At 35.0% G+C, this 15,429-nt stretch overlaps 1 protein-coding gene across 5 annotated transcripts; it reads right to left on the reverse strand.

The window, feature by feature from the left end:
- Nucleotides 1–1,792: 1,792 nt before the first annotated feature.
- On the reverse strand, nucleotides 1,793–14,532 carry LOC115995032 (protein ecdysoneless homolog). 5 transcript variants are annotated; one of them, XM_031119437.1, is made up of 8 exons: nucleotides 14,226–14,532; nucleotides 12,882–12,917; nucleotides 10,931–10,982; nucleotides 5,135–6,374; nucleotides 4,594–4,926; nucleotides 3,633–3,766; nucleotides 2,682–2,848; nucleotides 1,793–2,226 (listed from the first exon to the last, which is right to left on the reverse strand). In XM_031119437.1, exons 4-8 carry the CDS (start codon nucleotides 6,298–6,300, stop codon nucleotides 2,044–2,046), a joined length of 1,983 nt encoding a protein of 660 aa, XP_030975297.1. In that variant the 5' UTR covers nucleotides 6,301–6,374; nucleotides 10,931–10,982; nucleotides 12,882–12,917; nucleotides 14,226–14,532; the 3' UTR covers nucleotides 1,793–2,043. The 5 variants fall into 5 exon arrangements, with proteins under 5 accessions (XP_030975297.1, XP_030975298.1, XP_030975296.1 ...); XM_031119438.1 differs by lacking the exon at nucleotides 12,882–12,917 and adding an exon at nucleotides 14,054–14,129; XM_031119436.1 differs by lacking the exon at nucleotides 12,882–12,917.
- Between the last annotated feature and the right edge of the window lie 897 nt (nucleotides 14,533–15,429).

Here is a 15,429-nt window from a genome sequence, read left to right on the forward strand (position 1 = left end):
GCCACATGGCCCACGGCTTCACACACTAACAATCTAACTCTAACTTCCGCAGGACAATAGTCTGGCCTGTTTGTCTTCGGTCTCTCATTCACATTTTCACATTTTAAATAATATTACATCTTTTTTCATCTATAAATATTTCAAAAAATTATAAACAATGATTCTTAAACTACTTTACCAAACACCCCACCACTCACCCACTGTACAAACTGTAACACACGGAGGGATGAATAGTCTTTTTATTTTTTTATTTTTTTACTTTAACAATTATTATAAGTTATCAGCTATCATACTAATTGATAATTTGACATGTATCATATGAACCCATATACAGTGATATTAATTTTGCATTTCAAAAATAAGAATAATAAATTTTAAATAAATTAATAAATTATTTCAAACTCCTATCTTTTTATTTCAAACAAAAATCAATAATGAATTATTGGCGAGTGTATTTTTCTTTTAAGAATATGTATTTACAACTCATAATTATATATTTATAATTCTTAAGCCTACGTGCTTAGAGCATTTGTTAATAAAATCATTACTTTAATCAACTAAATCAATGAATATCTAAAAAATACTTTACATATAAGAAAATTCTGTATGGATCAATCCCCAAAGGTTTATCCACCACAAGGTAAAAGGAGCCAATAGTCAAGGGCCATTGGCGTGGTAAAATGTTTTTATACTCTTACCAAATAGTCATGTACAAGCCTTGATGCATACAAAACATCTAAGGTAAATTGTAAATTATACTCTTAAAGTTTAGGAGTATTTGGATTTAACATCCTAAAATTTCAAAATTTGAATTTTACCGCCTGAAGTTTGGGATATTTGGATTTTACACCATGACATTTCAGAATTTAGATTTTACCCCCTAAAGTTTGGAAGTGTTTGAATTTTACATCCACAAATTTTGAAACTTTAGGGTATAAAATCCAAACACTTCCATACTTTAAGGAGTAAAATCTAAAAACCTCTAAAATTTAGAGGATAAAATCCAAATTTTAAAACGTTAGGGTGTAAAATCCAAACACTTCTAAATTTTAGATGAAATCTAAATTCTAAAATTTCAAGTTGTAAAATTCAAATGCCGCCAAACTTTACAGGTGTAATTTGCTAAAGCATATATAATCATGAACTATATTCAACAGTAGATAATCAGGGCCGACCCTTGGCCTAGGCCATAGCCTAAGGCCCCCTAACATAGAAGGCCCCCAAGTATGGGGGCAGTAAGTTTTTTTTTTTTTGGGTAATTAAGGAAAAAATAAAAAATGTGAGTTACATGTAATTTTTTTTTTTTCCACTATTAAGAAGCCCTAAAATATTAGAGTTATGCTAATATATTACTAGTTTGATTACGGGTCTATTTAGATACTGCTTATTGCTAAAAACACTGTAGCAAAATAATTTTTAAATGTGTAAATAGTGCTGTAAGAGCCAAATTTACCTAAAAATCTGTGTTTAGCTAAGTTTGGTGGTCCATGAACAGTGCCATGGGACCCCAAAAAAAGGCAAATCGCAGTTTAAATATAATTTCAGTGCTAGGCAAACACACACATGGGCCCTATAAATTGATGTGCGAGTAATTCAACACTCAATTGATTTTGTTGTTGAAATCTCACCTCACTATCACATTAGTTTGTAAGCTTTTTGTAGTAAATTTAGCATTTTAAATACAACATAGTCTCCAAGTAAATGAAAAATGCTAAAACTAATACAAATTTTACGACAAAAACTTACAAATTGATATGACATGAATATGATCAGTGTCACTTAAACAATATAATAAATAAATATTTGAATAACTTTTTTTTTATTAGTGATATGTCAGTTTGTAAACCTATATAATAAGTAAGAATTAATAATAAATTGAAATAAAAATATATAATAAAAAAATAAACTAAATTTATTTAAGTGAAATATAAAAAGTCCCCTATAAAATTTTCACCTAAGGCCTCAAACTAAGGCCTCAAACTATCTTGGGCGACCTTGTAGATAGTATAGATACAAAACTAGAAAGGATCCATCCACATAGAATCATTTGCCCTTCTTCTTGTCATCATGTGGGAGCTGTACACCCATGAGCCCAAGCAAATTGGAAGCAGGTCCGGGAAGCCCTTGTTGGGAAGAAAAGGAATCAAGAAAGCTCTTTACAAGGTTCACATCTACATCCACAGGAGTGAAATCCTCATCCATATCTTCTGTGGCATTTGATGTTCCCTGCATGCATTAACATTAAATCAAATTCATCATTTGAGCGGAACACAAATTGAAATAAGAACAAGAAGGGAATCTCACATGCAAGCCTAAATAGAATAGTGCATATCTAAGCAAACCGGACACTTATTACAGAAATTATAGAAATGTTTTTGCTTCAACCAATAATTAAACAAGTTGAATTTATTGGTTCATGTACAACCAATTGATGGAAATAATTAGATTCTAAATTATTTCCACAACATCTTGGCCACAGGAAAGTAAATTACCAGGAAAAGAAAACTGCCCAGATCAAAATCAATACAATATTCTTAACACACAAAGGACCTTCCAAAAAAAGGGTATTATATTTTTCTCCCAAATAGGCCATGAAAACAGTTTGGAAAGGTAGAAAGACTATTTATGATTGAAAAAAACTCAGTAGTATACTCTCTTCATAGCAAGAATGAGAAATGTACCTCATCCTTCTTTGTTGCTTGCTCATTAGCACGAACAAAACTTTTTGCAATGCTGGTGGGCTTCAACTCTTCATTCATAGCATCAGAATAGGAATGCATGAAAGTATCCTTTTCTTCCTCATTATCCTCAGAAGGTTCCGCTATATCACTCTCATCTTCAGACTCATCTATAAATATCATCAATGTAATCATAAGCACCCCCCAACAAAACAGAAATGCAATGTGACCGCTATATCACTCTCATCTTCAGACTCATCTATAAATATCATCAATGTATTCATAAGCACCCCCCAACAAAACCGAAATGAAATGTGAACCTTTCATAATTTAATGACCTGCTCAAATGTTGAGTAAAAAACTTAGCTTATGTTTGCATACTAGATTAGAGGCATCAGTCACTTATGGTGAGCAAATTTTCAACAAATATTTTCTTTTGTTGTCAAGTTACATAAGCACCCAACAAGTTTTGAATCCATGACCTTACCCTCCATCTATTACTACGCATTATGAGAGTTCCATGGTGTGGACACAAGATAAATGCCTCCAATTACATAGATGCAAAAAAAAGACGGTCCAACCAATGGCCTTATGGATGGAGCCCGCTATTAGTTGGGCCTAAGGCCTAATCAATTAATGTCTAGGATTTGTTACATTTATTCACTTTATGTAATTGGCACACAATCCAAAACATAGACACGCACACAAAGAAGAAGGGGTGAAAAGAGAGGTCAAGCAGATTCAATAAGCCAAGTAACAAATATTATTAAAAAAAAAAAATTATGTTCTTCAGAAGATAATTATTGTAAAAAATAATGTATTATGAGTAAATCATAAAGAACTGACAAACAAAGAGAGACGAAAAAAGTTTTCCTGGCTATCATGAAAATCATTAATATAAACAATTTATACAACAAAAATTTGTCTAGTGAATAAAGATTATGTATGACTTACCCAAATCAAAGTCCAATGATGAACCATCTTCTATATCAACATTACTGCCCACATCTTCAAAACCTTGACGCTTCATTACTGACTCCATGTCTTTAATGAAACGGTCAACATCAAGGTCCACTTCTTTTAGGTTCCTTCAAGAGACAGTTAACAAAACACATTTAAATTCAACTGGTAAAATTGAAGTCTCTATCCTTCAAATATTTCACTCTTTTTATTTAAAAATAAAAAATAAAAATAAAACCACAGAATTGGACTTTATGACATCCGCTCTATAGTGATTTCTCTTTATCATTAAGCCAAGACTCCGATTAGTTTCTTTTGTAATTAGGCCAGATTCAAACTCAAGTCTCTATTTGACGACAAGACACTTTACTAGTTAAACTAACTAGAACCTACTCCAAATATTTCATTCAACACAAAAAGTGTACGGTAATGTTTCCTAACTCAAGAATGTTCAACTTAGGACAGTGGGAAGACAAAAAAGAACCCAGATCAGCTCACTCAAAACCACATCAGCGAGGTTGAGCTTGAGCATACAAGGAATTGCATGGGCTTCAAACCGAAAATTAAAATTGGCAGAGGCTTCAGTGTGAAAATAGGGAAAATAACCATGTCAAAAGCTACGAGATTAGCTAGAAGAATGAAAAAATCACAGCTAACTAATTGATATGCAGATTAGTTACTGTTATTTAACCTGAATTCATGTGTGCATACAGTAAAGAAAGGAAAGGAGTTGAATTATGCACCCATGGCTGAATCTTTTATATTTACAACTATTCCTCCTCCCCCACCACCCAACAAAAATAAAACAGCCAGGATGCCTATGAAAATGTATGCACATCAGCGTGCACATTTATGAGAACTAAAATGTAAAATGTGCGAATAAATTTATGAATGAATGAGATGAATACAAAGGTATAACACATAAATACACGCACACATACAAAGGTACACTAACCTGTTTTCAGGAACCTCAGCTCCCTTGTAGCTTGACACCTTATGGACAAAATCCTGCATGGTCTTAGCTATATCACCAAGACCAACCTCATCAACATTAGAACTGGATGAAGGACCCGTATCGTCCTGGCCATTCTGTTTCTTTTTATGTTTTGAATTATAGAGGTCCATCTCCTTTTGTCTCTCAAGAAGTGCAGAGTTTAACTCGTCCTCTCCATTGTAAAGCCAGGAATCATCATCAGAAGGAGGAACTTCCTGACCACTAAATTCATCAGGTGAATGTGGTAAGGCAAGAATCTCATCGATTCGTTTCACTGGAGCACTCAACATTTCACTGTGACAAAAATTTATACATTTGCAATAGTCACTAATGGTAAAAATAAAAACCTTACAGTGAACAATTTGATGAAAGAGAAAATATTTATCACTCCTATGTATTGGTCCACATAAAAAACAGTGAAACATGTGCAGAATATTTGAAATCACTAATTATGTAAGTGAAGCATTATGATTTTGAATATATCTTGATGACAATCATATACCTGGTCCTCAAAAACAAAGAACTGTTCCGGTAATACTCTTCAGCATTGTGCATTAACCTCTGGTACTCTTTAGACCCTGGAAGCAGTCCTTGAAAGTATCCACTCCTCTCCAAACTCTCCTTATAGGCCTCCCAAGTGCGTCCCTTCCCTTCCAAACCCTCTCGCTTTCTTAGCTGGTACATCATCTCTAACCCGCATGTGATTTTCAGTCCCAATTCGGCCTCTCCATATGCCACTTTATCACTCCTATTTGGCATTGGATAATTCTTCGGCGCCTGAAAGGCCTGTTGAACCAATTGTGCATACATTGCCCTTGACATCTTCACTGCCACACAGACCAACTCTTCCTCTCTCCCTTTAGGTAAGAACTTTTCCATTTTTGCCGCGTACTTCATGGAATCAATGTCTCGATCATAGAAACCCTCCACCGCCAACGAAATCAAGCAAGGCTCGTGTTTCAATACTTGTGCCACCGACACCGGAACCCTAACCCTAACTTGATGCATATTCCTTTGAGCTCTCTCGGGATAATCTAATATCCGTTTCTTCACTGCAGACTGAATCAACTCTGATGCTCGCGATTCCTCATTGTGATTGATGATGAATCTCAACGAATCGGATAAGTTAGGGCTCGAAAGGCAGTCTTTGGGTACTATATGGATATGACCTTGGCGAATGAAGACGCGGTTGAGACTGTTCTCAGGGTTCAGCCAGCGTGGGAGGTGGAAAGCGGCTTCGATGAGGAGAAACTCACCGTCAGTGTCCCAAACTCGAATAGAGAGGGAAGGGAAGGTGGTAGAGATTTTGAAGAGGAGGAAGACGGTGAACCACTCGTCATCAAGATTGTCACCAAAGCGGAGCTTGCCATGGAGGTGAGGAAGATGGGAGGAGCAGAGGCATGAGGGTTTAGGGAGGGAAGAGAGGGAGAGAGTGAAGGACTCATGCTGCCAAAGGTAGTCAGTTGTGAAGGGAGATAGGGTTTGGAGGATTTGGAGGTGGAGGGATTGGAGAGAGGAGGAGAGTGAAGGTTCAGAGGTAGGGGTGGGATTGGAATTTAGAGTTAAGTCAGGGAATATGGCGTAGAAAACGGTGTCATCTGGGAGCCTCGAGTTCTTTTGGGAGAATATGTCTGAGAATGCAAGGTCGGATTCGGGAACTCCAGCCATGGTCTCGGGCTCACGGATTTCTTAGTTCTTTGTACAGGTTGCTACTAATTATTTCTTCTTCTGGATTGATGTCCCTATGAATCACAAATGATATAAATAAGGATCTGTTCCAAATGATACAACTAAAACCCCAAAGTCTAGGTGCAATGTACTAAATTTCAGAATCAAATAAAGAATCAAACACACACACACAAAAATAAAATACAAATAAAAACTCATGAGCAGCAAGCATACCGCATATAGTTTAAGCAAATCACAATGAAAGCATATCAACCATGGTTTATAATCAGTTTGTGCTAAAGATCACATTCAGACAAAACACACTCTAATTCAACAAAATGAAATATATTTAAGTAGTGGCCACAAAAGGGGAAAAAATCACAAATACTGAACTAAGATCACAAAAAATATGAGATCAATTGAGAGGGAAAATGTACCTGCCACTGCAATTTGCATTCAGAAAGTACTTAACAACATAAGCATGGTGAATGTAATGTTAGATACAACTCAAACAATCCCAGATTGCATAAATGAAATCTATTTTGCTTATCTATCACATTGTATCACTTCTATCCAAAGTTCTTGCAGACATAAATAAAATCATTGAAAATTCAGCTATAAAATAAATAAACAATTTTTGTAAACATCCTTCCATATTTAAATTGATTTATGTCTCCAGGAATTTAAATTATAAACCATGCATTTCTTCAAAGATATGAAATAAACATGGCCGTGTTCAATTTTTTAGCTAAATTATTAAGTCCAAATATTCAATGTGTAAATTTTTTTTTTTTTGGTTATACAAGATAGAATTTTTACTCTAACATAATCCAAGTGTATATGTGTGTGAAACTTCCTCCTGGAGACTTGAATCCCGACCCTTACCCCACAAGCATTTATACTGGTGGAGTGACCACCACACCAAGGGTGTGCGGTGGTCAATGTGTAAAAATTGAACAGCAAGGAAAGTGGGAAACTCAAACAAACTCTATATTCTTCATTTCCTATTTTATATATAGGTAATCAAAGATTTATTGCATAAAAAGTATATCGTGTTCACGTTGGTGAACACTCTATACTTAAAAACAAATACAAGTAACTCAAGAAGAGAATATATTCTTCATTTCTAAATTATCTCAGTAACCAAACAGAGCCTAAAGCTAGTAAATAAAACCAATTCCTCAACAAGCAAACAACAAAAGATGTTAGGGTCATATTTTTTGTAATTGGCTAATCTTTTGACAAAATGCACTTTACTTGTAATTGGGTAGATCTAAATTGGGTTTAGTACTTCAAGAAACATGTTGTTCAAGTCAAGTATTAAAAACATGAAGACTGGTCTAAGAAACAAGTGAAGAAAAAATGCTCATTAATTATTGACAGATAGCTCGACACCGCTATTGAGACTTAATTCGAAGCTTAATAGATAGCTCGACACTAACTCGATCTATCAAGAATTACAATATCAAAATTTCCAAATTTGAAATCAAGCCCAAGCTTATGTGTAGGGTTTCTTTTCTCACGACCCTAAACGTATATAAAGCTTAATTTAAAAGTCATCTTATACTGATACAGATACAGAGACCAAGAGTCTTATTTTTCGCTGTAAAAAGCTATTGCGTTTTGTACGCCGTTGGATTTTGTAACCAAGTGTTTTCTTGATTTTCATTGTTGATGAAGTGAAGAACTCTGTAGCCAACAACCATTCAAGTTGCTGGAGTTAGTCACGTACTAGAATCCGTGCAAAGAGTTAGTCACAAATTAGAGATTTGTGCATCAAGGGAAAAATGGCTACTACAAGATCAAGTCCAATTGGATATTGGAGCGAAGGTTCAACTATAGGTAGATATTTTGGGATAGGCCTGGATGGCTGGATAGTTTGTAAGATTCGTTATACTTATAACCGCTTAATTGTTGATTAGTGGATTTTTGGAAGTGGTAACCTTAAAATCACTTGGTGGGATTTTTGTCTCGCGAGATTTTCACCATTTGTCAACAAATCACTGTGTCAATTTATTTTCCGCTGCATTTAGCATTTTTGATGATTTGTTGGTGCTTCCATGATTTGCATGCAATTGAACCTAATTAATCAATTTGGATAATTGAATTAATTAACCGAGGTCAAGCTATCTTAACCCAACAAAAGAGTAAAATTTTGTATTTACTTGAAAAAGAAGCTTTGCCATCCTAGTGGTGGCAAACAGGTGGGTTTTGGGTTGGATTATAAATGGGTCAGTACATAATTACTCATTTATAACCGTTTATATATAAATTAAATGCCCATTACCCACCAAGCCCATTTAATTTAGTAATGCACCCATTTAACCTAACCCAAATGCCTCTAGAACTACCAAAATGGCCCAAATACCCTCTTGACCTCAAAATTACCAATATGCCCCTAGAATGTCCAAAAAACACTAAAATGTCAAAAATTACCAAAATATCCCCAAACAATAACACTTGATTAGTGATGAATAGCATTTTTTTTCCTTTTCCTAATGGGTAGATCAATAAGGCAATTTTTTTTTTCCTTTTCTTTTCATGTATGTTACAATTTGTTTATTAAGATCACTGTTATTGAGAAAATAAATGAATCACTGTTATCCATTTAGTTCTCTTTTTCCTGATTTTGGTTTAGTATAGTTTTTGCATTTTTAGACTTATTTTCCATTACAAGTTTAGAAGGCACGTGCAACCCCTTTAGTGAAAAAAATTAAAATAGAGCTTTTATTTGAAGAAGCATAAAACCAAGTACTAAAAAATATATTTCATAAAATGCTAATCTCATTAATATAACAATTTTGATTGCACGCAAACTTAAAATAGCTATTGAACCAATGAATATCTATATTACTATGATTTCTAATAGTTAGAACTTATTTACTAAAGGCTAATAAGTTCTAAGAATAATAACAAACATTATCTTCCAAGTTTCCAACAATAAGCAACTAAATTAAAATTTTGAAACAAATGATGCCATATGCTACAATTAGGGCTATCCATGGGTCGGGCGGGTCGGGTTTTTTCCCAACCCGCAACCGACCCGTATAAGATCGGGTGGTCTTTTTTCAACCCGCAACCGACCCATAGTAGTAACGGGTTCGTCAGTTCGGATTGCCGGCGGGTGGTCGTCAGTTTCGGGTGAACCCGATTATCACTGGAATCTTTCGAAATGCGGCGAGATCTCGCCAGATCGGGCAAGATCTTGCCAGATCCATCCAAGATCCAGTCGGATTCGGCGAGATTTCTGCCAAATCATGATGAGAAATCACTGGTTCGGCCAGATCTGATGTTTATTGTGCCAGAAATCGACGGATTTAAGTGAAAATTAGCCGGAATCTGGAAATAAAATTGTCGGAATCTAGAAAATTAGCCGTAATCTGGAAAAAAATTGCCGGATTCTGGAAAAAATGGCCGGAATCTGGGAAAAAATTGCCGGATTCTGGAAAAAAAGGCCGGAATCTGGGAAAAAATGGCCGGATTCTGGAAAAAGTGGTCGGAATCTGGAAAAAATGGTCGGAATCTGGAAAAAATGGCCGGATTTTAATGGAACGTCGGGCGGGTCGGGTTTCACGGGTTATAGAGGAAGAGATCCGACACCCGACCCGCCGGCGTCGGGTTTTCGGAGTCGGGACCCGAGTCCGACCACCGGAGCCGTCGGATTGGGTGATTCCGGGCGGGTGTGGCGGGTTGGGCGGGTGGGCGGTTTATTTGGACAGCCCTAGCTACAATTGATGCCCTTCATCAAATACCTACAAGTCTTCAACCATTCACAATAAAAATTTTGTTATACTTTCTTCTTTATTTTACAATTGATGCGTCTAGCTACAATGTTTAGCTTAGTTTTTGATGAACACCCTTTTAAGCAAGAAAAGGAATAAAAAAGAACAAGATAACAAAATGAGTATATCCAAGGACAACAAACGTGAAAACTACAACAACAACAAACGCAATACAACAGCTTCGAATATCTAAACTTAACAAACTAAGATTAACCATGTAAAAAAAATTTATTTTAACTCAGAATTTATCATTCAAAGCCCTAACCAAGCTCTAGCATTTATATCTACACTAATTAATTCAATATAAAAGTCTTTTAAAGGAAAAGCCTGCAAGTGCAAAATTTGAATTAGTATCTACACTCAAATCATTATTATTTATGATACATGAACACATGCCCAAAGAAAGCAGCCTGCAAATGCATACAAAGAAATAATATTTCTTTCCTTGATCATGGCAAAAATATAATTGATCTTTATATCCAACCCTTATTTATAATACATGAAACTGTACAAAGGGAACAGCTAGCAGGCGTAGCAACATTAAAGTTATTTATAATACATGCTAAAGTCATTGCATCAAGGAGTAACTTCTTATTGCACTATGATAGCTGAATTACTGGCATACAGTTTAAGCTTTATTAGCTGGTTAGCCTATTAAATTCAATTTATAAATTCTTAATCCAAAAGTTATTGTGCCAAATTCTTAGTTGCAAAACTCTGAAAACAAAATAGGGTGGAAACAAACTAAACAAAATTTATGAATGGATATGCATATGGTATAATTCTTAATAATATTTCTTCCATCATCAAAAGTGAAATTTATCAAAAGATATCTATGAAAAAGTTACCTTGACCACCCCTAAGCGAATTGCACCTTTAGGTATTTTTGCGGCTCAAATTCTGCAATAATACAATGACCTCAGCATAAACTCATAAACTCATCTAGTAAACTCAATAAAAACACTATATCAGACATAATTTATCACCCACATAATTTACTATACTTGAATCTCTAATCAACCACTCAAATTAAGTGAAGACAAGAAAACCTATAATTTCATAAGCATAGACATGAGTTTCAAATATTGCATCAAATTTTTTCTGTACAAATATATTCTCATGTGTCAAATTTCTACATTCATATTAGAACTCAATATATTTGAGTTGATAATTGTGGACATTGCTGAGTTTCTCGCTGAAAACTCGGCCTTTTGCCTTTGTGAAAAGGTGAGTTTTGATAGAGTAAGTGTGGCTGGGTTTTAAAGGCTTTTTTTGCTCCCCCAAATGATGGGTTTTTTTACCCAAATGGAAACAGAGAGTGCGCTTTTGTTGATTAAAAGTCTATATTATTTGATTTTCCATGAAAAAATATGGCAAATCAAAATCTCAAAAACCCAAATAATAATTCTAACACAAAAATACCTGAATTACACTTCCTCTAAATCTTCGATTTTTTTTTTCTATCTCACCTTTCGATCTGTTTCTGCCTGACTTCTCTTGACCTGACCATACAAAACCATGAAGATGCCCATACTTGTCATTTTCATCCTCTTTCACCCCTCATCGACTATGTTGTTCCCTTACTGACTCACCCACTCTCTGCTATGCAGAGAAGTCCTCTCTCTCTCAAATGGAAACAGAGAGTGCGCTTTTGTTGATTAAAAGTCTAGATTATTTGATTTTCCATGAAAAAATATGGCAAATCAAAATCTAAAAACCCAAATAATAATTCTAACACATAAATACCTGAATTACACTTCCTCTAAATCTTAGATTTTTTTTTTTCTATCTCACCTTTTGATCTGTTTCTGCCTGACTTCTCTTGACCTACCATACAAAACCATGAAGACGCCCATACTTGTCATTTCCATCCTCTTTCAGCCCTCATCAACTATGTTGTTCCCTTACTGACTCACCCACTCTCTGCTATGCAGAGAAGTCCTCTCTCTCTCTCTCTCTCTCTCTCTCTCTCTCTGTGTTGTGCTTGTGGACCTGTGTTTGTCTCTTAAGATGAAAATGAAATGCACTGTTTAGACTCACTAAAATACTAAAACTTGAGCAAACCAAAAACACTATTCCTAAGGCTATTCAACTTTTTTTAGTTAATAGAAATAGACATGCCCTCAACCGACCTTCTAGGCCAGTATATTACATATAATTAAATAACTGGCATGATTGCATATTATTAGATGGTATTTTAGCCAGATATAATGTTCATCTGTTCCTTTTCTTCACCAGATAGTTGGTTGAACAAAATCTAACCTAAAGAAATCCACCAACAACCTCTAGAAAGGGCATTCATGCATTAACTTCATAGAAAGGACTCAATTTTAAAGTTTGGCGAGCTTTGGTATGCTTTGCTTAAATGCCAAAAAAATTTCCCAGACCACTTTGGATCACAGTAGTGACACCTTATGCAGCAAGTAAAAAACTAAAAACCTGATAGTTATCACTACAAAAGGTAATTTTTCTAGGCCCAAGGACCACCATTATATATCATGGTGGTGGAAGTTTTTGGTGGCATTGGCCCAAGAGAGTAGCAACAGCTGAAGCAACAATTAGACAAGTATAAACGCTTATTATACACAATAAATAACAAAAATGGGGACCTATCTAATTGCCTCTCCCGCATGCAAGTCAAAACAGAAACAGAAGTAATACGACAAACATAGAGCCATAGAGGGGCACCAGGCCACTAAGCACATGGATACAAAAAAGCCTAGCACTTTGATCTAGGACAATCAGCTCTCAAGGGTTGGAAAAAAAAAAAAGAGAGAGAAAATCGCAAAGAAATAGAACCTTAGAATCAGCATCAAGGGTTTCTTGGAATGAGCACTAAGCAGTGAAACAGAAAAACAGAATTTAGAAATTGTCATCTAGAGTTGTAAGGAATCAGCACCAAGCATGGGGATTTTCAGGACCTAAAGACAAAAATTTTGGACAAAAGCATATGCTTTAATAACACAAAACAGAACATAACTAGCACAGAACCAAGCAAAGCATTCTAGTCAAAATAAAGCAGCAAACAGCAATGCCAATATCCTCAATCACCACAGTTCTATTCACAGCTGCTTGACATAATCAAGCTCCTTCCAAAAAACTTCAAGGTGTCAAAAATACTGTAACACAGACAAAATAGAAAGACCAAAACTTTAAATTAAAGTACTAGAAGGAAAAGCCCAAAACCAGGACAGTACCAATATCTTGGTGACATTTCTAAACATGACTCTGTAAATTACTAGTCCCATTCTCACTATCTGCCACAAACGTTAGTACATTTTCTACACTTGACTCTTCAATGGCCATCATCATGTAAAGGTAATATTTCAAAATCATTCCACACTTCAGAAGTCCTACCCCTAGTTCTTTAGCTGGCATTTGAAACTGTTTGTTCAAATTGATCAATCCCCTTGGTTACAGACATGGCTCACCTTAAAAGATTAATTGTGAATAAATTCACCTATTAAAAAAAAAATTAAAGGTCAAATATAACATACATTGGATCTACCCAACACTGAACCAAGGGATTACAGGAAAAAAAAATAAAATAAAAAAACTATCCACTCTGCCGTGTACATATTGTGTTACTCTCATACCCCAGAATGACAAGACTACCTGTTGCCAATGAAGATAATGAATCCTCCAAAACCAAAACATCTTCATACTAATAAACTGGAACAGCCACTAATTAAAGGGCATTTAAGCAAAATTTATTTGCTAAAACTTCCTCTAACAGCTTTCAATGAAACAAAATGCTAAGCCTCTAACCCTCTATTCACTTTCAGAATCATCAGCACTAATATGACATTACATTCCAATAGCAATAGCAAGCCTATTTGAGTTCAGTCATCAATCACATGATAAAATTCTCAGATGGGTTTAGCATCAAAAAGTTCCATTCAATTAATTCGAAACAAATTAGCATGATCTGAAAACTAAAAAATAAATAAATTTATACTAATCAAACTCACACAAAAGGCAATTTCTACAGAACCCAGAAGCCAAAAAGAGGAAAAGATCAAAGAAGCAAATCATCAAACACCTGAGCTGCAAAATAAAGAAAATATATATATAAGAACCCATGCACAAAGAATTACAAAGAGAGAGAGAGAGAGAGAGAGCCAATTTTTGAAAGAGACTTACACAAAGGGCAAGGGACAGTGCACCTTCGACAGGTTTAAAGCGGCGGTGGAACCGGCGACGGCGACGGCTAGATTGAGAGAGAGAGAGAGAGAGCAGAGAAGCCGTGAAGGTAGAGTCGGTGGAAGAGAAAGAAAGAGGCTACTGGCTTCTTCTATAGCTTTCGCGAATGTCGGGGTTTTTTTTAAAAAAATCTCTCTGTGGAACGCTGTCGTTTACTTACTACAATATTTTATTTTTTTCTACATAACGGTTGTCGGTTGTGGACGCTGCAAACAGAGTTGCTGGAGCTGAGCTGCTGCTGCTGCATACTTTAAAGTGACACGTGTTCAGGCTGTGAGTGAAATTTCTCCATTAACGTTTCCTCGTTTCTCCGTCAAATGCCGTATGGTCTGGATATTGATGAGAGTAAAAATTAGTCCAACGACTCTATGAATAGTATTAAAAAATATGGTGAGATCATAAATAGTGATAAAAATAAGTTAAATAGTGAAATAATTTTAATTTTTCATTAGTATCCAAACACACATTTAGGATCTGTTTGGATACCACTTATTGTTGAAAACTGAAAATATTATAATAAAATAATTTTAAAATATGTGAATAATGCCATGGGAGCCAGTTTTAAAGTTGTTTTTGCTAAAAAAAAGTATTTACAGGTTCCATAAACAGTACACGAGACCCATAGAAAAACAACACAAATGCACAATGCAAGCTCAAAAATGCTATCCAAACTTCACCTTAGTGTGCGTTTGGGTTAGGATGAAAAATGAAAAATTATTTTATTATTCAGTTTATATTTACTACTATTCATGACCTCACTACACTTTTTGGCACTATTTATAGACCCCACTGTATTATTTTAACTAACTTTTACATTTATGTACAGTACTTTCAGTAATAATTTTTCAGTTTCAGTAAAATAAGCAGTATCCAAATACATCCTTAAGCAAACCCCATTAGATTAAAAAAAAAAAACTAATAACTTGTTTGGATGAAGGGAGATTATAATAGAGGTAGGGAGAGTAAGTTAAATCACTTTATTTTGATGTTTTTTAAGGGAGGAGGGGGAGAGATTTGGAGAGGTTCTAATTACTTCTAACCCCTCATTTTTAATTCCCCAAATTGGAGAGATTTGAAGGGAGAGTAGAGTATAAAAATGCTTAACCAAATGAATTACTAAATTTACCCTTACTATATTAACAAA

Source organism: Quercus lobata, chromosome 6 (assembly GCF_001633185.2).
Source record: "Quercus lobata isolate SW786 chromosome 6, ValleyOak3.0 Primary Assembly, whole genome shotgun sequence".
Lineage (NCBI taxonomy): Eukaryota > Viridiplantae > Streptophyta > Magnoliopsida > Fagales > Fagaceae > Quercus > Quercus lobata.

Coding starts and splice junctions, on each gene's coding strand:
- LOC115995032 (XM_031119440.1), bottom strand. CDS start 6,300: ATGGCTGGAGTTCCCGAATCCGACCTTGCATTCTCAGACATATTCTCC. Junction 3,767..4,593: donor GCTGAGGTTCCTGAAAACAG/GTTAGTGTACCT, acceptor TGTCTCTTGAAG/GAACCTAAAAGAAGTGGACC. Junction 2,849..3,632: donor ATCATTGGACTTTGATTTGG/GTAAGTCATACA, acceptor TGATATTTATAG/ATGAGTCTGAAGATGAGAGT.